Source organism: Ovis aries, chromosome 20 (assembly GCF_016772045.2).
Source record: "Ovis aries strain OAR_USU_Benz2616 breed Rambouillet chromosome 20, ARS-UI_Ramb_v3.0, whole genome shotgun sequence".
Lineage (NCBI taxonomy): Eukaryota > Metazoa > Chordata > Mammalia > Artiodactyla > Bovidae > Ovis > Ovis aries.
The window spans coordinates 13,862,436-13,887,228 of NC_056073.1; the positions used below are offsets into that span (position 1 = coordinate 13,862,436).

General features: G+C 49.2%; 1 protein-coding gene across 4 annotated transcripts in view; it reads right to left on the reverse strand.

Annotated features, from left to right (window-relative positions):
- The window catches only part of MOCS1 (molybdenum cofactor synthesis 1), a 33,898-nt gene extending 17,800 nt beyond the window's left edge, over positions 1-16,098 (reverse strand). For 3 of the 4 annotated variants that reach the window (XM_027958410.3, XM_012100606.5, XM_015102692.4), the window contains exons 1-3: positions 15,931-16,098; positions 7,794-7,920; positions 6,187-6,354 (exon numbers count right to left, since the gene is read on the reverse strand). In XM_027958410.3, coding sequence (XP_027814211.1) covers positions 6,187-6,354; positions 7,794-7,920; positions 15,931-16,044 — 409 coding nt within the window. In that variant the 5' untranslated portion in view covers positions 16,045-16,098. Of the gene's footprint in view, positions 1-6,186; positions 6,355-7,793; positions 7,921-10,181; positions 10,419-15,930 lie in introns of all 4 variants that reach the window. The other variant, XM_060403171.1, reaches the window with a different exon arrangement.
- Between the last annotated feature and the right edge of the window lie 8,695 nt (positions 16,099-24,793).

Here is a 24,793-nt window from a genome sequence, read left to right on the forward strand (position 1 = left end):
GGCAGAGTAATGTCTCTGCCTTTCAACACACTGTCTAGGTTTGTCATAGCTTTCCTGCTAGGGGTCTTAGAGCAGCCCAAACCAGTAAGATGGTGAATTTTCTGTGTATTTAAACACAAGAAAAAAAGGTGGGGGGGGGGGGTGAGGAACATCCCAAAAGAATTTTCCAGGGAACATGGTAATCAGATTCTAAAATTCTCATGGACAAAGCTTGGTATAGCTAGCTAAAGCACTGTTGAAGATTAAAACGGATTTCCCTTATCAGATAACGGACTTATGAAGCCATAGAGATTAAAACTGTGTGATACTGGCATACAGAAAGACAAACTAAATAGAATAAAACAAACTCAAAACACACCAATGCACACGTAGCTGATTTATGGAGGAAGTCCATGGGGTCGCTAAGAGTCAGACACGACTGAGCAACTTCACTTTCGCTTTTCACTTTCATGCACTGGAGAAGGAAATGGCAACCCACTCCAGTGTTCTTGCCTGGAGAATCCCGGGGACGGGGGAGCCTGGTGGGCTGCCGTCTATGGGGTTGCACAGAGTCGGACACGACTGAAGTGACCTAGCAGCAGGAATTATTCAATATGGAACTAGAAAAAGTGACTATTCACATGAAAAAGAATGAAACTGGATCCCCCGAAGTTACCCCCAGATTAACTAAGGACTTAAATGCAAAAACAAAACTTCAAATATTTTAGTAAAACCATAGGCATTATTCTGACCTTGAGTGACGCGTTTCATTAAGTACAAAAAGCACTAACCATAACAGACAGAACTAATAAATTCAAGAACTACTGATCAAAAAAATTGTTACACAAAGGATGGCTTGTTTTTTCAAACTGGGAGAAGATATTTGCAACGTAGCTCAAGAACTTGGACCCCACCAATATGAAAAACCAAACAGAAGAATGAGCACATGACCTGATCTGGTATGACACAGGAAAATAAATAAATATATATATAGCTAATAAACACGTGACAAGAAGCCTGACCTCATTCTAAACAGGGAAGTACAAAGCAAGACCACAATAAAATGGCATTTTATACACAGTCCACTGGAAACAGTCCAGAATGATAATACTGAATGTTGGGAAGGATCCAAAAGACACTTAGGTACTGCTAGGGAGAGTGTAAAGTTGTACAGCCACTGTAAGACAATGCCAACTTGTTTGCCAAGGTTAAACATTCACATATTCCATACCCTGGCAATTCCTTTCCTAGAAAAAGTGTACACCAAGATGCAGTTACATCTCGAACGAGAATACAAGTGTTTAAAGCAGCACTGTTTATAACATCAAGAAACTGGAACGAACCCAAACGTTCACTAACAGGAAGTGTGGTATATTCACATAATGGAACAGGAGATGAAGAGAAAAGGAGATGAAAGAAACCAACCGCAACTCAGGCTGACATCTGTGAATTTCAGTTACGTCAAAAGGGTAATTCCTGAAGGACCGCACACAGCACAATACTTAAAAATTCAGGAACACTGTCTTATTCTTAAAAAGCAAAGAAGTGATAAACAAGGCATTTAAAAGTGTTTTCTTAGGAAGGAGAAATACAAGGTAGTGAAGTCCACAGAGGTGGTCAAAGGTTTTTTCCAGGGTTCTGATTCTTCAAAAAAAAAAAAAAAAATTGATGAGGTAGCGGGTTTCCTTCGGAATTCATAGCATTATCAAAATATGTAAATACATTTGTATAAATAAAGTGAAAAAGGCCATGCATGGATCAATAATGAGATTATTTAATGAACCTAGGATTAGGATTTACTCTAAAATTCTATGCAACTAGAGTCCATCAAAACTAAATTTAAAAAACTTCACCCCGTTTCAAAAATCTTTCATGCCTCTTCATTGCATCAGGCCTCTTACCAGGGGTCCTAAGCTTTGAGACCTGGATGCTCCACGTTTCATTTCTTCAACATAATGGAAGAACAGAACAGAGGATGGAAGAACAAAACCAAAAAGGGAAAGCCTGCAGGACTGAGCGATTCTCCAACTAAGCTGTCATGCGACGCCAAGTCAGTCTTGAAGTCAGACGCCAAAAAAAGTGCCCTGCAAACATTGCCAACACTATCGCAGGACGTGTATTTACAGGCATACCTTGGGGCTACTGTGGCGTTGATTCCAGGCCGCTGCACTAAGGCAAGGATCACAATAAAGCAAGTCACACTGAGTCTCCTGGTTTTCCAGTGCATGTAAAAGTTACATTGGACTTCCCTGGTGGTCCAGTGATTAAGAATGCATCTGCCAATGCTGGGGACATGGGTTCTATCCCTGGTCTGGAAAGATCCCACATGCCACAGAGCAGCTAAGCCTGTGCGCCACAACTACCGAGCGCAAGCACCCACAGTCCGTGCTCTGCAACGAGAGAAGCTGCTGCAATAAGAAACCCGTGCCCCGCAAAACCAGGAGTAGCCCCCACTGGCCACAACTAGAGAAAGCCTGTGTGGTTAAAAAAAAAATTATGTTTACACTACCCTGTAGTTTGTTAAGCGTACAATAATAGCATTAGTCTAAGCAAATGTACATACTTGAATTAAAAACTACTTTACTGCTAAAAATTACTCCTCTTAAGCCTTCAGGGAGTTGCAGTAGTAACATCTAAAATAACCAATCACATGGGATTTCCCTGGAAGTCCAGTGGCTAAGACTTCAAGCTCCCAAGGCAGGGGGTCCAGGTTCAATACCTGGTCAGGGAACTAAGATCTCACAAGCGGTAACAAAGATTGAACATCCCGAATGTCGCAACTAAGACCTGGTACAGCCAAATAAATAAATATTTTTTTAAAAAATAACTGATCACAGATCACCATAACGAATGTAACAACAACAAAAGAGTTGGAAATGTGAGAAGAAAATGTGACGCAGTGAGCGGATGCTGTTGGAAAAACGTCACCAACAGACTTGCTCAATGCAGGGGTGCCACAAACCTTCCATTTGTAGAAAAACGCGGTATCTGTGAAGTACAGTCAAGCGAAGCATCATCAAGTAAGGTGTGCCTACTTGATGCTTCCTTTTTTTTGAAAATCACAAACCGTCACCATCCAACGTGGCAGCTGCTAACCACACGTGGGCATTTAAATCAGTGAAACTGTAATAAAGTTACAAATTCAGTTTCTCAGTCACAGTAGCAGCATCTGAAGCCTGAGGCTGCCTACGGTATCGGACAATACATAGAACGTTTTCATCATCCTGGGAAGTTCTATGGGACAGCACTGCCCTAAACCTACGACAAGACGGGAGGAACTTGCTCATACACAAGCCAGGAGGAGCAGTGCAGGATCAGCTCAGGATTGTTGGAGGGGCTTCCAAGCTGAGCTGTCTTCTCAGGGGGAGTTCTGCAGCACCAGTCCCAGGGCTGACAGCCTCAAGCAGGCACCCAGAGAGACCAAGACGGCTGACTTAGTGAAACCCACAACCCCTTCACTCTGTCCCCTGGATGGGGCCCCTAAAAACTCTCATCTGGAGGGTAGAGGACAAGTGCTTGTGAACATCTCAGCTCTGCCTGCTGCCCCCTCCCCTCCATCTAGCCCTTCTTCCTCACTAGCCCCACTTACCCTGCCCTGCAGGGCAGTTTTACTCTGAATAAGTACCTCTGCCAATCAAAGGAGCTGGGCTGGGAGATGTCAAAGTGGCAGCAAACAGCAACACAGGAATTCAAGGCCCTGTGACTGCCACTGTCTCAGGACACTGGTGGAGGGCTGGGGGAGAGCAAGGGGGGTGGTACAGTCCCCCCTGCCCCGCCCCAAAACACACCACTGAAGAGAGAGATCCATCATTCAAAGTAGGTCACTGTAGCCGGTTCCTTGTCCAAACCACCATCTATGTGGTGATCAACCCTCGACTATCACACTACCAAGCCAGGACCAATAACCCAGACCAGGAGGGCTCATGAAGCAACCACTGTGTAGATCATGACACTGAGCCCAGGGTGGGGCAGGAACCTGCCCAAGTTCACACGGCAAGGGGGCAGAAGAGCCCAGAGTGGAAACGCAGCTGGCCACCTTTCCGGGCTCCCTGGCCTCCTCCTATGCAAGGACAGTCTGTGCCCCCCTGACTGTGCTCAGCCAGCCCTCTCTAACCAACAGTGATCCCCACCCTCTGGCTCACCCACAGGCCCTGGACAGACAGCAGAGGTAGCGCCCTGACCAAGGGCAGCCAGCCAGGTCTGGCCCCTTCCTGGAACCTGGTCTGCCAGTCAGGCCCCGAGGAATGGCCTGGAACAGGGCGGGTCAAGTCAACTCCCCTTGGCCAGCGTGTGCAGCCCAGGAAGGATGCCAGGATTCTAGGTCAAGTGACCAGTGGGGGTTGCAGGGAGCTGGCTACAGGGCAGGAGGGAGGAAAGAGCTAGCAGGGGTCCCTGGGCCCCTTCTCAGAGCCCCCACAGCCACTGAACTCTGTGTTAGATGGCAGTCTTCAGGAACTACTCCCGCCAGTGGGCTGGGATCCTCAAAGGTGGGGCCTGCGATCACTCCCCTTTGACCACAACACAGTGCCAGGCACACAAGCAGGCACTCTAGAGAAGACGCATTGAACCAGCAAATGAGGCGGACAGCTGAGGGGTTGGGGGGGTAGGGGGTGGGGGAGTCCCACCCGGGGGTCCGACCCTGAGCAGCGGACGTGAGGGCCTCAGCAATCAAGAAAATGAAACCTTATTTTCCTCTGACTTCAACTTCTATAATCGCACACTCACAGTCCCTGCCTGACCTCAAGGCTTAGAACAAGCATACAGCAAGGGCCACCCCACACACCGCACTTGTCACTTGCTGGACATTTCCTTCTTATTTCTTCCCCAGGTCCAGTCTATAAGGTAGGTTACCCTCTTCATCTGAAGGCTAAGGATGGACTTTAAAAGTTGCCCGAGATATACTACTGTAACAGTAGTATACAGGTGCAGCTGAGATCCCCACAAGCGTGTATCATACTTCAGAGATATCATTTTAAACCACCTTCATTCATTCAGCAAACACCAGTGAGCACCAGCTGTGTGCCAGGCACTTTTCTAGGTGCTCGAAACACAGCTATGAACAGAATCCGCCCAGATCCCTGAGAGCTTTCATGCTAGTTAATGAGAAGACAAAAACTAACCACACAACATAATGTGGTAGAGTAGGGTCGCCACGCCTTTTCTGTCGGAAAGACCAAAGAGTAAATATTTTCAGCTTTGCCAGCCATATGGTCTTTGCGGCAACGCCTCAGCTCTGCAACGTACTGCTGCTGCTAAGTCGCGTCAGTTGTGCCCGACTGTGTGTGACCCCATAGAGGGCAGCCACCAGGCTCCCCCGTCACTGGGATTCTCCAGGCAAGAACACTGGAGTGGGCTGCCATTTCCTTCTCCAATGCGTGAAAGTGAAAAGTGAAAGTGAAGTTGCTCAGTTGTGTCCGACCCTCAGCGACCCCATGGACAGCAGCCTACCAGGCTCCTCCGTCCATGGGATTTTCCAGGCAAGAGCATTGGACGTGGGAGATATGTAAATAAGTGGGTGTGGTTACATCACAATAAAACTTTATTAATGCACGGGGAATTTAAAATTTCAAATAATTTTCACGTGCCACAGACGTTATTCTTTTGATTTTTTTTTCAATCACATTTAGAAACAGAGAAACTATTCTTAGCTTACAGGCTACATGCAAGCCACTGGTGGCCCTGGACGGTATCTTGCCAACTCCTGGGAAACAAAACAGCCGGGGGCGTGTATGCGGGGAGGGACTTCAGGTCAAGGAGGCCTCCCCTAAGGAGGTGACCCGGGGGCAGAGCCCTGAACGAGACAGGCTGGCAGCCCTCTGCTCCCGGCGAGGGCAGTGGCACGTGGAAAGGCTTGGCGGCGTGGATGCGGGGGAGGATTGGGGCGGAGCAGCAGGAGAGAGGTCTCCGCGGTTGATGGAACGAGATCACCGGGCCTCTAAGCCCGGGGGAGGACTTTAGTCTAAATCTGACGTAAAACCACTGGGCTCTGGCACTTACTAGCTTTGTGACCTTGGGCGAGTCCTCCAACTTCTCTGTGCCTCATTTCTTAACAAAAATGAGAATAAGGACAGTGCTTGTTTTCAGAGGGCGTGGCAGGACTCTGTGAACATAAGGTCCCAAGGGAGTGTTGGCTTCTGATATCTGTACTCGAGTCAAGGTGGATGGAGCAGGACCTGGGAGAGGTGGTGATAACTCTGGTCAACTCACCCACGATGTCCACCACATCCGGCCGGATGAGCGGCTCCCCGCCGGTGAGCCGGATCTTGTCCACGCCTTCTTTCACAAAGAGCCGGGCCAGGGTCAGGATTTCCTCTGTGGTCAGCAGGTCAGCCTTGGGGGTCAGAGGGACCCCCTCCTCGGGCATGCAGTATTGACCTGAGGGAAGGGAGGGGATGTGGAGGAAGGAAGTGACTGCGGCGGTCAGACCGCGAGGCCTCCGGTCCCCAACTTGCCCACCATGCTGCAAGTTTCTCCAGAACCCCAACCCAGCCAGGAGGAGAGACCCCGCCAAGTCTGAGGTGGCACAAACCCTAGGCCAGATTCACCCTGAGGCTCACCTTCCATTTCCATAAAATTTAACACCCTTCCCCATCCGGCCTTGGTGTCCCTCAGTGGGTTAAAGATGAGAAATGAGCGGCCAGGGCAGCCCGGCTGGGGGTAGGGGCAGGCCGAGACTGCCTCCTCTGTGAGGGGCCGCTGGGCGGGGTCTGCGCGGAAGGCCAGGGCCCTGGGCCCACTCCTGCCATCATTCAGTGCCTTTACCGCCCCTGGCTGTGGCAGTGAGCCCCACCTCTGTGTGTCCTGAGGTGCAGGAGGCCAGGAGGTGCTCCCTGCCCTGGGCAAGGCCACTCTCCTCCTTGGCAACACGAGTTCTCACACCCAGGCTACAGTCCTTCAGGTGACTGAACACCAGTCCCATTTCACAGACTGGAAGACTGAGGTACCACCTGTTCAGGGCAAGGGAGCAAAAGGGGATAAACGAGGCAAGCCCTGGCTGGTGAGTGGGGCACCATGTCCTCCCTTCATTTCCCGTGGGACAGGTTCAACAGCACTAGTGGTCAGGACCTGCCAGGGAGTCGGGCAGATTAGGGAAAGGTCTAGAATTGGTCTTTGAAGATGGAACAGATTAGGCAAGAACATCAGAACATCAGAACTGCACGGGGTAAGTATTGTTAGGTTGAACATTTACTACACAGACATGTATTTATTGGGCCATGAAGTAAACACGTTTCTTACCGTGAGTTACAGTGCGAGGGAGGGCGGGAGGGAGGAAAGATGGAAGAAAGGCAGGACAGATGGACGCGCACACTCTGGAAGTCCCTCCAGCAGTGGACCCACCCCAGAGCTCTCTGTATGATGTTATGCGATGAGGACTGTGTACCAGCCTGGCCCCAGACGACCTGTCTCATGAAACTGGAGTGTTTCCTTATACCTGGCAGTGCTGGCCATGGGCACTGGCCTATTTCACCTGTTTACAGTGCCCGGCGGGCCCCATGCCATGTCCTGCACTGGGCAGACCTCAGGGAATTAGGAGGGCGGGAGGAAGAGTCCCGAGCCCGTGGTAGGTCCCGGGTCAGCCTCAATCCTGAATCCAACAGCAATTCTGTTCTCCAGCCTGATTCCAAGGAGAACCCAGCTTCCAGGATCACAAAACTCACTCTTGATCCCCACCTTGCCCCTGAACCCCACTTGACGAGCAAGGAAGAAGGCTGGATGAAGTTTCCTAGAAAGAGGAATGGGGAGGAGGATTCCTGGGCCAGGGGCCACTGCAGCAGAGGGACAGGTGCCCAGAGAAGGCCCGGGGGGCAACTCACATCTGAGGTTGCATCTCTCGGTGAGGGAGATCCGCAGGTAGCTGTGGCGCCGGCCGAAGCTGTCGGTGAGGAAGGCGGAGAAGGGGGCCGCGCGCTCCCCCAGGAACGGCCTCGGCCTGGACGGCATCTGCAGTGGGGTGGGAGGAACCACGGGCTGGGGGCAGGTGTGGGGAGTGCCCACCTCCAGGACACAACCCCCACCCGTCAACCACCCCCTCCCTCCCCTCTGACACCCGCACACACTGCCTCTCCATCCATATGTGGGCTCCGTGGTTCTGGGGGTCTGGAAGTCTCCCCTCATTCACAGGATGAGAGACAGGTCTAGAAGGAAGGACCTGCCCCTCCAAGCCCCATACTCAGCCCTGGGGGTGCAGGGCCTCTGCTGGGGTGCAGCTGCCTGGGCATCAGGACAGGGCAAAGGGCACTAGACCCCACCCAGCCCCAACCTCCTCCCTGTCACGCCTCCCTCAAAGGACGCCCATCCAGGAACAGCCATCCCTAGCATCTTTTGGACAGGTCACCGGGAGGACATGTGCCTCTCGGCACCCAAGAAACACGTCCAGAAACGAGGAGGGAGGAGCAGGCAGCTATGAGGGCCACTGGCCTGGAACATGGAACCACTTCTCCAACCCAGGCTTCCCCTTCCTTACCTTGAAAGTGAAAGTCACTCAGTTGTGTCTGACTCTCTGTGACCCCATGGACTATACAGTCCAAGGAATTCTCCAGGCCAGAATACTGGAGTGGGTAGCCTTTCACTTCTCCAGGGGATCTTCCCAACCCAGGGATCAAACCCAGGTCTCCCGCATTGCAGGCAGATTCTTTACCAGCTGAGCCACAAGGGAAGCCCTCCTTACCTTGAGCTCAAAGCAATTACTCCTTGTGGCAGATGGGGTCACACAAGCTGCCTCTCCACTGCCCAGGGGGACCCAACAGACTACACCCCCAGGAGCAGCTGGGTAGCCAGCCAGGATGGGTACACCTACGATGGAGGGCTCCCCTCCTGTAGAAGACCCTGGGGTAAGGACAATACAACCAGGGGGACCCACAGAGGGAATGAGGACACCAGCCCCCAGGAAGGGAGGATGGAGGTGCTAGGATGGCCGCCATGCTAACCCTGTGCCCAGATTACGTCAGTCCTTATCCTTCACCTACCCACGGCCAGAAGAAAGGGTTAAGGACCCACACTTTGGGGATTAATGGGGAGGGGATTGCTGGAGGCTTCTCACAAGGCGCAAACGCATCCTGGGGGAGAGAAAGGCAGCCAGCCTCCGTCCCCCTTTTCCAAGTGTGAGATCATCTGCTCTCTCTCCCCGCCTCCCTTTAGAGCAGGGGTCCCCGAAGTCCAGGCTGTGGACCGGTACCTCCTATAAGATCAGTGGTAGCATTAGATTAGAAATAAAGTGCACAGGAAATGTAATGCACTTGAATCATCCCGAAACCATCCCCTCGCCCCCAGCCCTAGTCTGTGGAAAACTGTCTTCCATGAAATTGGTCCCTGGTAGCAAAAAGGTTGGGGACCCCTGCTTTAGAGCACAACCCTGGGTCATGACCGACGTTGATGATAACTGCCCCACAGAAATAACACCTGCAAGGCATCTTGAGGTTTCCAAAGAACGTTCTCTGCTCCGTCCCCACACCTGAAAGGATTATTATAACCAATGCTTGGATGGGGTCCACGAACACCCCTGGTGGAACCAGGACTCAAATCCAGGTCTAAGTTCTGCAGTCTTTGCCCTAGTTGCATAGGGTGTGTCCAAGAAGGAACACAGGATGGAATTCAGGGCAGGGAGAAGCCATTTCTCTAATCTTTAGAACAAGAAATCATGATCGTGGTGGTCATCTGTGAGGTCTACGGACAGAGCTCTGGACTGGGGGCAGGAACCCCTGGTTTCCGGGCTCTGTGTACCCTGACAGACTGGCAAAGTTCTCTAACTCCTCTTGGTCTGCTCGCCCAGCTATAAAACAAGGACAGTTATGGGCTAAAAGTGTCCTGCTGTACAAGAGGGGGTTAGCCAGGATGCTGGCAGAGAAACACCCCAGATTATCACCATCTTATAACCTAATAAAGCAGGCTTCTGGAATGGATAAAGAAGATGGGGTACTTATACCCAATGGAAGATGATTCAGCCATTAAAAAAAGAACAAATAATGTCATCTGTAGCAACATGGATAGACCTAGAGACTGTCACACTGAGTTTGAAGCCAGACCGAGAAGGACAGATACCGTATCAATTACTTGTGGAATCTTAAAAAAAAAAAAAAAAAAGGTACAAATGAACTTACTTACAAAATAGGGAAAAAAAGTTACAGATGTAGAAAACAATCTTCTGGTTGCCAAGGGAGAAAGGGATAAATTGGAAGACTTATTATAAAGGGGGACTGACATACACACACTTGTGTGCTGAGCTCTCAGTTGCTAAGTCATGTCTGACTCTCTTCGACTCCACGGCTCCTCTCTCTGTCCATGCAGTTTCCAGGCAAGAATGCACAATCGAGCTGCCATTTCCTTCCTCAGGGCACTTTCCTGATCCAGGGATCCAACTCGCATCTTCTGCATCAGCAGGTGGATTCTTGTAGCACTGAAGCCGCCAGGGAAGCTGTGCACACACTGCTAATAAAGACCTACTGTATAGCATAGGGAACTCTACTCAGTGCTCCGTCATGGCCTATACGGGAAAAGAATCTAAAAAAGAGTGGGTACATGCATAAGTGATTCACTTTGCTGTACAGCAGCAATGTGCTATACGGCACATTGTAAATCAACTATATTCCATTTAAAAATTTTTAAAAATGTTTAAAAAACAAAGAAAGCAGGTCTCTGGGTCTCCTGCGGTCCAGGAAAGAGAAACATTTCCTGCAGGGACCTCCCCAGCCCTGGCTGCATGGTAGAACCATCTGGGGAGTTGAAGGAAAACATTCCCATGGAGACCAGTTGAATTCAGATCTCCAGGTGCTTGCGTTTTTCATCTCTCTGGGCGATTCTAATGTACAGCCAAGGTTAAGGGCCATTGATTGACTCAAGAGGCAGAAGGGGTGAGAGAGAGCAGGGGGTGCTTCAGGCTTTTCCTGTGTCCATAAAACTGACCTCACTCTGCTCACTCCAGGACCGGTTTCCCAATCATCTAAGAAACTCTGCTCATGGTCCAGGGACCAGAAAGTAGCCGTCACTTCCCTGAACTGCAGTCTGAAATAATCACAAGAGTGCTCCCTCCTCCCTCCCTACTCACCCCATGGCCTTTCCACCCGTGCCCTTGGGGGTGGGGCAAAGACACACACGGAATCAAGAGTCCCATCCCCACTGGCCACCAGGGTCCAGGAGCCCAGACACCCAGGAATCTGCAGCTATTCACAACTTAGTAACTGGCTAATCACTCCAGGGCCCCTCCTCCCCCTCGCCAAGACGCCCTCCTCACCCTAATCTGAACATCCTGGGGGAGGGAGGAACCCAAATGAACCCCCAGTGGGAGCCAGTGAGAGGACAGAGGCACATGACTCAGCAGAAACCGGAGAGGCGGTGTGGAATGGAGTAACCCAGCAAGGAATTAGGCCCTCTGTTCTGGCCAAGGGTGGGGCAGGCTTGATTTCATTTTTGAAACCAAGAAGGACCTTATCTACATTCATTCAGATCATACAGCCAGTACCTGAGGCAGCCTCCTAAACACACACAAAACACATCTCTCGTCTCCCTCTCCCTGCCAGGACTGCAAACTCATCGCCTGGGTATTAACGCGCCTCATCCCCGCCTCCTCTCTCCTCCAATACTGCATGTCCTATTTTCATTCTTCCTTTCTTTTTCCCTTTCCTTTAAACTCCCTGGAGGGAAAAAAATATTAGCACCAGTCAAAGGAGACTGGAGTCCAGGAGGAATTACCGGGCAGATTAGACAGTGAAGCCTCTCGCCCAGGAGAGGCTAGGACATGTCACAAGCAGAACACCTTTGGCTGCACAGACTCCCTGGGCCTCGCCTGGGGTGGGAAGTCTTCCTGCCTGACTCAGCGTTCCCGAGTCATAGCAGGTGTCGAACCACCTGTGTCAATGGACAGATAGGCAGGTCCCCGATCCAGAGAGAAAGGCAGTGTGTTTGAAACCCAGTTACACTAGGGTAACCATTCATTTCTAGGCTGGTCTCTACTGTCAAAATGCTTTAGCCCCCACAGAGGGCCAAGAGGGAAAGGGCCAATATATACATACAGCTAATTCACTCTGTTGTACAACATTGTAAAGTAACAATGTGTGTGTTAGTTGCTCGGTCGTGTCTGACTCTTTGTGACCCCGTGGACTGTAGCCTGCCAGGCTCCTCTGTCTGTGGGATTCTCCAGGCAAGAATACTGGAGTGGGTTGCCATGCCCTTCTCCAAAGTTAAAAAAAAAAAAAAGGTTTAGCCTCTAACAGTGACTCTCAACTCTTGTTACACGTGAAAATAACCTGAAGAACTTCTTAGCAGTACTGATATCAGAGCTCCAGACCAAAGATTCTGTCTCAGCTGCTCTGAGTTGGGGCCCTGGCTTTGTGTGTAGCGTTCCTATTCTTCTCGGCAGCCCAGGTTGAGAACCCTTGGCTCAGCCACACCAGAATTCGGTGCCATGTTAATCCGGGTGATTGCAGTTCTGAGCATTGGCTTTGGAGGCAGGTAAACCTGAACGACAGGCCCGGTTGCCTACTACCCTTTCAGCTTTAGCTTCCTTGTCCATAAAGTATGGACAATAATGCTACCTAAGTAAACCGGAGGAGCTCCTGGCACACAGTAGGGGTTCAGGAAGAGACTGCTCCCATTCACTTAATCTAACTCCTACTCAGAAATATCCAGTCATATATCCATGGAGGGGCACTAGTTGTATACACTATGACTAGTTTTCCCACTCATGTCCGCTTCCCTAGTCTTGCAAAGCCCTACTTAATGGCAGAGGGCCCAAGGCCGGGGCTTCCAGACCTGCCCTCGCACCACTCGAAGCAGGACAAGCAGGGTCTGAGCCACCCAGGGACCATGGACACCAGTGTGATTAACTGGGCACAAGGCAGCCAACCATATGCTACTGGTTACATCTCGTCTCCTACCAGTGCAGACTGGGTAAGGTGGGGAAGGGTAGTAGGAATGAGTCAGTTTAGGAAGGGACCTGCCCTCCAAGTGCATTCCCTGGTATCCACCAACATCGGGCCTTTGATTTGACTGATAAAGGCCAAGCTCCAAATTGCTCTGGAGTGTAGATACCAGAGGAGATGGGGAACAGAGAGACAGGCCAAACCCAAACAGCACTGGCCCAATTTACACCTCTTTGGGACGAGCTATACCCGGGGATGTTCAAAATTCATCTCTATTAAATGAGGGGACCTGGGCAAAGTGCCCAGCCCCAGGCCTTGACCTCCACTCTCCCTCCAGCCCCACCCTAAGTCTGAGGACGTCACACCTGAAAGGATAGTCATACTTTGGACGTTCAGACAGGCCTCCTGCAAAGTCGGCTTTCCTCCCGAGGGTGACTGCCCCAAGCCTGGCCCGGCCACCCTCCTCATGTACGCAGTCCCTCCCTGCAGAAACCTCTCCAACACATGCTCTTCCCAGCCCTCCGAATAACTAGGTGCCACTGGCACGGAATCACCCTCTCCCCTGAACCAAGGCAGCACGCCCAGGACCTGAGGCCAGCCCTGTGTCACCCCAACAAAGCCTGCCCGGAGCCTGAGATGGAGAAAAAGGGGTGTATGCTTGCAACTGTGGGAAGCCCTCTGTCCTGACTGTGCCAACCAGGCTGGCAGGGAGCTCCGTCTCCCCTACCCACCTCCCTGTATACCCACTCACCTCCCCGGTCCACCTGGAGAACCTCTCAAGCTGCCAGTGGACCCAGCCCAAAGCCCCCTCCCACCAGCCTCGCAGCCAGCTCCCTCCCCACACCTCACATCACTCTCCCGCCCACACCCTGACAAACGGACAACACCTCCTGGCTTCCCCTTGTCTCTCCAGCACCTCCCATCCCAAACCAGGCCTCCAGGGCAATCCAGGGCATCGTGGTGTGGGGAAAAGAGGCCCTGCTGAAAGGCAAGGGAGGACAGGGATTCCAGGAGCCCCCACCCTAGCTCCCGCCAACTGGCAAGCTCAGCGGAGAACACAGCTGTCTCCAAGACTCGCTCACCTCTCAGAGTCTCCGAAGGACATTCTATGTCCTCCCTCAACTGCGTACAGATGGGCTGGCCACCCCCTGGTCTTAAAGACATGAAAAGAGGGGAAGCCACAGGCCCAGGAGCCGGGTCACCCTGGGGGCACAGCGAGTGTGAAAGCTTGGGGCGTCCTGCCCAGCGCTCTGTCGCGTGCTACCTCACCAGGTCTGTTTCAAACGGCCCCAAATATCTGCTGACGCCACTGCCCGCAGAACACTGGGTAAGCACCGTACCTAGAAACACAGGGAAGCAACCTGTCTGCGGAGGATAACACTGCTGAGAGACGTCCAAGGTGGGAGGGGGCTTATGGGACACAGCATGTGACAATGGTGGCAAGGATAATTATTAAGACAAACATGAAATACACATGCACGGCATGTACCTGGGCCAGACTATGCAAGTGTGTGTGTATATATATATATATCACATTAACTCCTTTAATCTCTATAACCACCCTAAGGAGTAGACACTGTTCTTCCCATTTCACAGAGGAGAAGACTGAGGCACTGAGCGATGAATAGACTTGCTGACATTCACACACCTCGTAAGTGGCAGGGCTGGGATTCAAACTGAGGCATTCTGCTCAAGTCCACCTCCCTACCTGCTACTGATACCTCCGCCCTCACAGTGTAAAGGAAAGGGCAGGAGCAGCCCTCCCACATCCTCCCTGAAGAAGCCGGAGCACAGGTGCGAGAGTTTGCGCTCCTGATCACTCACTTTATAGCTCAGGGGGGTCCAGGGGAGTTCACTTCCATGGGCTCCCTCACCTGAAGATACAAACTCTACTCACCTCAGGTGGTTTACTGTGAGGCCTCAGTGAGACCATAAATGAAGCCACTTAGCACAGGCTGAAAAGTACAAAGTAAGTTAGGGGCTCGGGGTGTGGAGGAGAAACTTCCCCTCTTCCTAAATTCTTTAAAGACCTCTCAGCCATCTTGGTTTTCCCATTTTTCCCTCCGTGACTCTCAGAGTTCAAGAATTTGGACACACTTCTTCACCTCCCAGCAATGCGAATTGCTTATCTAAGGATCCTGAGGGTGAGCAGGGAGGTCAGAATTGGGGAAAAGCAATTTAGCCTGAGACCCTCCTCCTGATTGAGCAACAGCAGGTGCTCAATCTGCTGACCTGCTGAGCCCTGGCACCTGAAGTCCTGTGCCAGGTAGTGGGAAAGGAATGACCAAATGGACCCAGAAAAAAGGTCTCACCAAATAAAAACAGATGCTTCTCCCAAAATGATACCCTGACAAGATGGGCAAAACAAACTGAAAACTTGTCATGCCAAAAATCCCTCTGAGAGATGCTGTTAAGGACTGGGGGGTGGGGATGGGGGGTGGCTATCCTAACCCTAAAGAGACAGCAGATTCCCAAACCTGCAAGAGCCCAGGTTCTGGGCTCCACTCTGCTCCAGAATCAGGCTGAACCCTCCTAAGGGAAATGAAGATGAAACACAAACAGCCAGTGAAGGACAGGTCACACAGCCAGGTGACTACAAAGTGACATTTTTAGTCAGTGCTACATGAAGTAGGTGTCACAAAAACACCTGATCACACAGATAACCTCCCCGGGGGGTACAGTGAGGAAACTGTTTAAGGAAGAAGCTGTTTAAGGGTGTGAGGCAGGGCTGAGAGGGGTGCTAATAACATCGCACTGGTCCCTGCCCGCCTGCTCCCCCATCTCTGGGAGTCACTCAGACCTGGAAGTCACTTCCCTGGCCAGGTGGGCAGGGAAGCTTTCGAGTCAGACCCCAGGGAGCACCCCCACCCCGCCACCCCCAGCTGGGATTCCAGGTGGGACTGGGCGGTCGATCTAGAGAACATCTTTCCACACCTCCCTCTCCCTGCGCGCCTAATTAAGCGCCGAGGGGGGGTCCCTCCCAGGAGCGGACACCACTTTCAGAAGCAGCTGCCGCGGAGGGGCCGGGGTGCTTCTGGGCAGCTAGTGGCCTGACCTCTGCCTCCCCCAGGAAAAGTGTGGATGCGGACGGGCTCACCTCCACGACAGGCTCCCCAGGGCATGGCTGCGTCACCGGAGCCCCCGAGCTGCAGCTTCGGACACCGGCTCTCAGGACCCGCCGCACCACCCGGGACACTGGCTGGGCCGCCATTGAAGCCTGCCGGTTGTGCAAGATCCCACAGGGTAGCCGATTCGGGAGAACGCTAGCCCGGGACTCACCGCCCCGGGTCCTCGAGGCAGGGGCGGGGCGGGGGCGGGGCCCGAGCAGCCAATCGGGGTGGGCGCCGTGCCGCGCGGCTTTCTGGGAGTTGTAGTCCACTCCCGCTGCTCCTTTTCCCTGGCTGGTTGTGTTCTATCTAGGGAGGGCTTGGAAAACGCCAGGTTCAAACTCAGCAAAAGATCCTGAGTCTTTTCCTACTGGCAGCTCTGGACTTTGTGCCGGTAGCATACCACGACCTAAGTGCTTTAGGGCCAGGTGAATGAAATTAGAGGAGGTGCCAAAAAAGTAGATTTTCAAGATAATGTTTTAATGCAATATCTCAAAAAGTCAGAATGCAAAAAAAAAAAAAAAAAAGACCCATAATGAACAAAATATCAACATTTTACATAAAAAGATCTGAGGGGAAAAGACATGAATGAGTAATAGCTGTAGGCTTTTCCCTCACCATCTTTCTAGCTTTATCAGCCATTTCTCCCCAAAGTATGTCCTGCATTCCCTGACACAGGATTATCGGCCATTTCCTCAACTGAGCTTTCCTACCTACCTATGCACCTCTGCCCATCTCTGCTGATTTAAAGGTCATCCATGCTCAGACACAGAAGAAATTTCATTTCACTAATCTCAACAGTGCCCTAAACCCTAAACACATACTCAACCAAATGTTCTCTCTTTTCCTGAAACTTTTAGGCTTTTCTTTCTTTCTTTGTCATAAATCCTTTAACCTATTATGGTATGTACTATAATTTTATGTATATTTGTAATGCTCCTATACCCAGTGACTGCAGTCTTCTAGAAAGAGGGGATCATTTTTGTATCACCTACAGTGCTCAGCACAGTACATTTCCCATAGAGTTTATGGAATAGTTCTTAATCAATTTAAAAAAGGCAATATCTGAGCCTGCACATTATGACTTCTCTAAGTCCTTTCATGGAGTCTAGGCCCTGGTTGTAGGATGGTCAGCTTCCTTCTTCAGGGTACACTTCTCCAACTGTTAGTGCCCCCAAAGGACCCTAACAATCTTGCTGTCTGTGTTTAAAAACGTATGTAGCAAGAAGTCATAGAATAAGTGGATATCATCTTTGGAATGCTCCCTACACACCAAACACCATGCTAAGTATCACTTAATAATTACAATAGTCTTACAGGGAATAGAATGTCAGCTTTGCAACTTAGGAAACAGAAGCTTGGAGAGGATAGGTAATTTTTTCCAGAGTCACATGGTTGATAGCTGGCAAAACGGGGATTTAAACCCAAGGCAATATGATTCCTAAAGTCAAGATTCAGTATGTATCAGGAATTGGTGAGAAGGGTCCCTTTCTCTCTCTCAAAAACAAAGAGCATAGTCTTTAAAACTTTCCAAGGAATGCACCCTCAGTAATGAATCTATGTACTGCTGCTGCTGCTGCTAAGTCACTTCAGTTGTATCCGACTGTGCGACCCCATAGACGGCAGCCCACCAGGTTCCTCCGTACCTGGGATTCTCCAGGCAAGAACACTGGAATGGGTTGCCATTTCCTTCTCCAATGCATGCATGCTAAGTCATTTCAGTTGTGTCTGACTGTGTGACCCCATGGACAGCAGCCCACCAGGCTCCTCTGTCCATGGAATTTTCTAGGCAAGAATACTGGAGTGGGTTGCCATTTCCTTCTCCAAATCTATGTACTGCTGCTGCTGCTGCTAAGTCGCTTCAGTCATGTCTGACTCTGTGCAACCCCATAGACGGCAGCCCATCAGGCTCCCCCGTCCCTGGGATTCTCCAGGCAAGAACACTGGAGTGGGTTGCCATTTCCTTCTCCAATGCATGAAGGTGAAAAGTGAAAGTGAAGTCGTTCAGTCGTGTCTGACTCTTAAAGGCCCCATGGACTGCAGCCCACCAGGCTCCTCTGTCCATGGGATTTTCCAGGCAAGAGTACCGGAGTGGGGTGCCATTGCCTTCTCCAATCTATGTACTAAGAATCCTTATACTCAAATAGGCCTATCTGTTATATCTCTATGGAACTTCAAGAACCAAACACTAAAAAACATCATAGGAAACTCACCTTTAGTTTGAAACTAAAATCACCCTAGCTTTTCTGAAAGCCTCACTGCATTTGTACAAATCAATTATTGTCAGTTATCTTTTCCTCTCTACCCAGGAACTGTATCTTTATTTCCTAATACACACTTGATAGTATGCTTCAGTCAAAGTTCAGACAATATATGCAGGGGTTGAAGGTGTGTTTGGGTACTTTTGAAACAGTGGGACAGGCCTGGGATGGAAATCTATTTGAAAAGGGCCTGAGAACCCATGGAGGACTGTTCAAGCTCTGTCTCCACAGCTAAGTTTGATGCCTGTCTTCCCTCTTCTTAACTCCTCCCCGCCCCCGCCACCCGCCAAAAAGGACCCAGGACAAAACTTTTGAAAGCAACCAAGATGTCCTTCAGTGGGTAAATGGGTTAATAAGCTGCGGTACACCTAGACAATGCAATATTATTTCAGTGCTAAAAAGAAATGAGCTAATGATCCATGAAAAGATTTATGGAGGAACCTTAACTGCATGCTACTAAGTGAAAGAAAACAATCTGAAAAGGCTACATAGGACTGTATGTTTCCAACTATAGAACATTCTGGAAAAGACAGAACCATGAAGAGAGTAAAAAGATCAGTAGTGGCCAGGGTTTAGTGGGGAAGGGTCAATAGTTGGAGCACAGAGGATTTTTAGGACGGTGAAAGTATTCCCTAAATACCGCAATGATGGTACAGATCATTGTTCGTCTGTCCAAAAGCATGGGATGTATCAATACAACACTAAGAATTAACCAAATTGTGAATGATGAACGTTGGCTAGTTGTGTTGTGTCAGCATAGGTTTGTCAGTTGTAACATGCACCGCCCGGGTGGGGGATGTTGACAGTGGACAAGCCTGTGCATGTGTGGAGGCAGTGGGTATGTGGAAAATCTCTGTACCTTTTCCTTCATATTTCTGTGAACCTAAAACTTCTCTAATAAACAAAGTCTTTATTCAACAAAGACCCGCAGTTGGTTTTCTGGCTGTATGCCCGTTGCCTCTGTCTCTCTCATAATAGAAGCCTCAAGTATGCAGCCCTCTACACTCATTCAAATCCCTCTTCACTCCATCGGTAGCTGTGGACTCTGCAAATTTAGGCATTTTAGTTAAGCGATGAAATTTTTTGAAGTTTTGAAAAATATTATTTCAGCAATTCATTTAATGTCTATGTTGTCTGGACCTTATTCACACGGCTCTCCATTCGCCTCTCCAGATTCTCTGTGACCTTCCCCACCCTGCTCTGAGGACTAGAATGTTGGTGTCTACCAGCTGTTTGTTTGATGGCATCCCCCAGGCACCCTTGTCTCTGGTTTCCTGCCTAGCAGGAGGCAGAAGCAGGAGACTGGAGATGAGAAAGAGAGCGGAGTCAGAGTGTTTACTCCTCCTGCCTGTTTTGCGGTGGTCTGGCACTGACTGTCCTTTTCTACAACTATAATTAAATGGCCCTTCCATCATAAGTCCAGTAACACCAGGTCCAACAACGCTGTTTCTAGCCATTGTCCCTTCAAGCTGGGGTGGGGCTGGCTTTCCTCTGTTGATGGTCACAGATGCCTCAACATCCCTGTTAGCCACTTGAACTCTGCCCACACCTCAAAAATGATCCCTTTGGAAAGCCTACCTAAATGTACTGTCAGTTTCTTGCTGGTTTCAAGACTGATACAGGATTCAAGGATTTTTCCCTCCCACAGTAGCCTAGATTCACCCTTGTTGATAGAGGTAATTACAGTACAGCAACAGTTTATCTACGTGCCTCCTGCAGTATAAGCTCCTTGAGGGCTGCTGCCAAATTTAAGTCATGTGTAATCACAACACTTGGCATGGTGTTTAATGCACAGTAATCTCCTGATAAACGTGCATTAAATAGTACACTCTATGCCTTGACTTGCCTTTCCAGTGAGGTGGCTGTATTAGTCAGGATGGACTAGATTCTGCTATTATAACAACCAATCCCAACATCTTAATGGCTACATGTCCAGTATGGGTTAGCTGAAAATTGTTTCCCATCAGTGTTGTGCTGACTCTGAGCCCCAGGTTGGTGGGGAAGCTGATATCAACACAGAATGTGTGGAGAGAGAAGCAGTGTGCAGAGGAGCAAACCAGCTCTTAGAGCCTCTTCCTGGAAAGGCCACACATCATTCCGCTTCAAGGAAGTCATGTGGCTACACAGAATTTCAAAGGGAAGAGAAGCTTAGCTTCCTGGCAGAGAGGGGAAGCAGATATTGGTGAACAGTAAGAATGTTACCAAGGGAACAGACTTCCCCTTGTGTTTTAATACAATATCATGCAAGCTGTTCTGTTCCCCTGGACAACTCTTGCCTTTGTTCATCCCTGGGTGTCGCATTCTATACTGAAACCAACGATGGAAGTTTTATGTGTCTCTGCACGTGGCACCATCCCAGTGCTATGAAGTGCTGACTTCACCATTCAGTTTTCTGTGAGCAAAATTAGTGGGGAGAGTTTGTAGTATGTCTTTAACTGAGTGCTTCTTAAAGTGTGGGTTTCCAAGGTCAAACACTAATACTTGTGCATATTAACAGTTGTGTTAATACAAATACTAATACTCAATGCTTCCTAATACTGCTAAGATACTATCTGCCTTGTCCATTCTCATGCTCCTATGGCTCTATAGACGGATTTTAAACAGGTTATGCAATAGTGGTTTCAAAACAGATTGAATGGAAAAGCAGATATGAAAATCCAGCTTTTTCTATGAAGCTCAACAAAGATATCTGCAAAAATGGAACACAATGCCACCTTTCTTCCTAATTTTTGGAAAATATAGATATTTTAATAAAAATGCCTATAATAGGTATTGATTTTCATATTTTTAAATGAGTTAAATATTTTTAAATTTCTGTCTTAGTTTCTAATATGATAAATAGAAACAAATTGGCATACTAAATATATATTAAATAAACATAACACACAGAAGAAAAACTTCAATGGGTCTTTTGTACTTTTAAAGAGTAGAATGGTTTCTTGATAAAAAGGTTGAGAATTTCTGCCTTAATATATGCCGTTTCATCTTCTGCAGACCCAGAGGCAGCCTAATAGTGCTTTATAATTACTCTCTGATCACATCATATTCCCTAAACCGTAAAAAAACAAAACAAAACAAACAAACAAAAAAAACCCTCAGACCAAGTCCCTATTTCCCTGGGCTCCTGGTGGGCTATCTGTTTTATGAAGAGGATAGTGGTGGGACGATGGTTTCAGGGAATCCTCCCTAGGAAACCGGGTTCAATGAAGGAACCCCACATTGGAAACCAACCCCACACTTCAGTGTAACCTCTGTCATTTAGTCACTTTCTATTCGTTTGATTCAGGTTCCTCATCAGTTAGGAATCATAAACAGGTCTTCAGTTTCCCTAGGATTAAATCATAATGCAAAGCAAATGCTCTATTGCTTTTATAATTTGTTTAGGAGCAAAGAGTGTGTTACTAGTGCCACCAAAACCATCTTTGCCCCACATGAAAGAGATTAGATTGATTTCACTGGGTTCCTTAAGCCTCCAGGGGTCTGTGAGTCCACACCATAAACGCCTCAAATCAAATTAGCTTAACTGCTTTCCAAGGATAGGTAGCCAATAGCAATCATGGGAAATGAGGTAGGTATGATAATAAATTGGGAAAGTTGAGAAGGGATTGCCAGGAAGGATGGGTCCCAGCAGCAAACCAACTACCAGGGAGCCCTGAGGCCCTCGGCATGTGGGAGAAGGTGTGGAAGGGTGCTGAGAACCTTGTGAGACCTTCCCACCCCTGCTAGGAAATTACTCTGAACTCTTTCTCCTAATCTCTTCCTGACTGTAGGGTGGTTTAAGATTGGCCCATATTTTTTAATATTTATTTATTTTGGTTGTGCTGGGTCTTTGTCGATACACCTGAGCTTTCTCTAGATGCAGAGAGTGGAGGCTACTCTCCAGCTGTAGTGCGAGAGCTTCTCATTGCGGTGGCTTCTCAGTACAGAGCATGGTCTCTAGGGCACACAGGCTCAGTAGTTGTGGTACATGGGCTTAGTTGCCCCCATGGCACATGGAATCTTCCCAGACCAGGGGTCAAACATGTGTCCCCCTGCACTGGCAGGTGGATTCTTAACCACTGGACCACCAGGGAAGTCGGGTGGAGCCAGGCATTCCCTGGCTGTTCAGTGGTTAGGACGTTGTGGTTTCACTTGCCAGGGGCTCAGGTTCAATCCCTGGTCGAGGAACTAAGATCCTGCTTGACATGCAGCAAGGCCAAAAAAACTGAGAGGGTGGGATGTGCGGAGAGAGTAACGTGGAAACTTATATTACCATATGCAAAATAGATAGCCAATGGGAATTTGCTGTGTGACTCGGGAAAGTCTATAACAACCTAGAGGGGTGGGATGGGGAGGAAGGTGGGAGGGAAGGTCAAAGAGAGAGGCGACTATGTATACCTATGGCTGATTCATGTTGATGTTTGGCTTAAACCAACAATTCTGTAAAGCAACTATCCTTCAATTTAAAAAATAAATTAAAATTAAAACACTAGGTTTTTGCTTTTGTTTAAGGTAGAGCCTTGTTTCCCTACCCTTAAATGTGGGCTGGATTTAGGAAGAGTAGCAAATGGAACGTGGCAAAGGTGATGGTGTTAGGATTCTGAGGGTAGTTTGTGGAAGGCAAGCAGCTTCCTCCTTGTTCTCTCATCACTCACTTTCTGGGAGAATCCATGTACCACGTTGTGAGCAGTACTTTGGAGAGGCCCACAGACCAGGAAGGGACACCTCCTGCTGATAGCCGGTGAGGAACTGAGGCTTCCAGCCAACCCGCCTTGTGAGTGAGCAATCTTGAACTCAGACCCTTCACCCCCAGCTGAACCTTCCAACGACTGCAGCTTTTGTGGGTATCTTACTGCAATCTCTTGGAATACCCAAGCCAGAATCACACTGCTGGCCACTGCAGGAGTCCTGGTCCTCAGAAACTGTGTGAGAAAATGTTTGTTTCAAGCCACTACATTTGGGGTGACTTGTTACACAGCTGTGGATAAATAACACAGTATGCAAATTCCTCCCGTGTGTTATTATTTCTTTAAATTTATTGCCTGGCCCGATTACAGGAAAGGGGTGCCCTTTGACAGCACATCCTTGCTAAGATGGCAGAGTAGACAGACACGCACTCATCTTCTGTGAGAACTCCAAAATTGCAACTAACCGCTGAATAACCGTCAACAGGAGAATGTTGCATCCCACCAAAAAAGGTATCCCACATCCAAGGGCAAAGGAGAAGCCCCAGCAAGATGGTAGGCGGGGCAAAATCGCATTTAGAATCAAACCCCATACCTGCCAGAGATGCTCAGAGGGCTCAAACAAAACATCACGTGCACCAGGACCCAGGGATCCCACAAGAGACTGAGCCAGACCCACCTTTGAGTTTTTGAGTGTCTCCTGTGGAGGCACAGGTCAGCAGGGGTCTGCCGTGGGGACTGGGGCTCTGACTGCCGCAGACCTGGGAGGTGTGGCTTGTGAGCCCCACCATAGAGCCACCCAGCAGACAATCTGGAGAACAATTACATCAAAGAAGTTCTCGCACTGTTCTGAAAGTTCTAGGGTGCACAACAGATTTCCCAACATGGGGATCCAGCAAAGGGACTGAGAACCCCCAGGGAATTTGCCTTTGAAGGCCAGTGGGATTGGATTACAGAACTTCCACAGGCCCGGGGGAACAGACTCCGGGAGGGCACAAAACCCTGTGTGCACCAGGACCCAGGAAAAAGGAGCAGTGACCCCACAAGAGACTGAGCCCGACTTGCCTGTGAGTGTCCAGGAATCTCTGGCAGAGACATGGGTGAACAGTGGCCTGCTGTAGGGTCAAGGGCATCAGTACAGCAGTCCTGGCATAGTCCTTTTAAAGGAGGCTGCATATTACTGCCATTACCCCTACCATAGTTTGGCCTCAGGTCAAACTACGGGGAGGGAACACAGACCCACCCATCAACAGAAAATTGGATTAAAGATTTACCAAGCATGTCCTTGCTCATCAGAGCAAGACCAAGATTCCCTCACAGCCAGTCCCTCCCATCAGAAAGCTTCCACAAGCCTCTTATCTTTATCCATCAGAGGGCAGACAGAATGGAAGCCACAATTACAGAAAACTAACCAAACTGATCACATGGATCACAGCCTTGTCTAACTCAATGAAATTATTAGACATGCTGTGTCGGGCCACCCAAGACAGATGGGTCATGGTAGAGAGTTCTGACAAATGTGGTCCACTGGAGAAGGGAATGGCAAACCACCTCACAATTTTTGCCTTGAGAACCCCATGAACAGTATGAAAAGGCAAAAGATAGGACACTGAAAGATGAACTTCCCAGGTTAGTAGGTGCCCAATATGGTACTGGAGAAGAGTGAAGAAATAGCTCCAGTAAGAATGAAGAGGCTGAGCTAAAGCAAAAACAACATGCAGTTGTGGATGTGATTGGTGATGGAAATAAAGTCTGATGCTTTAAAGAACAATATTGCATAGGAACCTGGAATGTTAAGTCCAAGAATCAAAGTAAATTGGAAGTGGTCGAACAGGAAATGGCAAGAATGAACATCAACATTTTAGGAATCAGTGAACTAAAATGGGATTGATGAATTTAATTCAGATGACCATTATATCTACTACTAA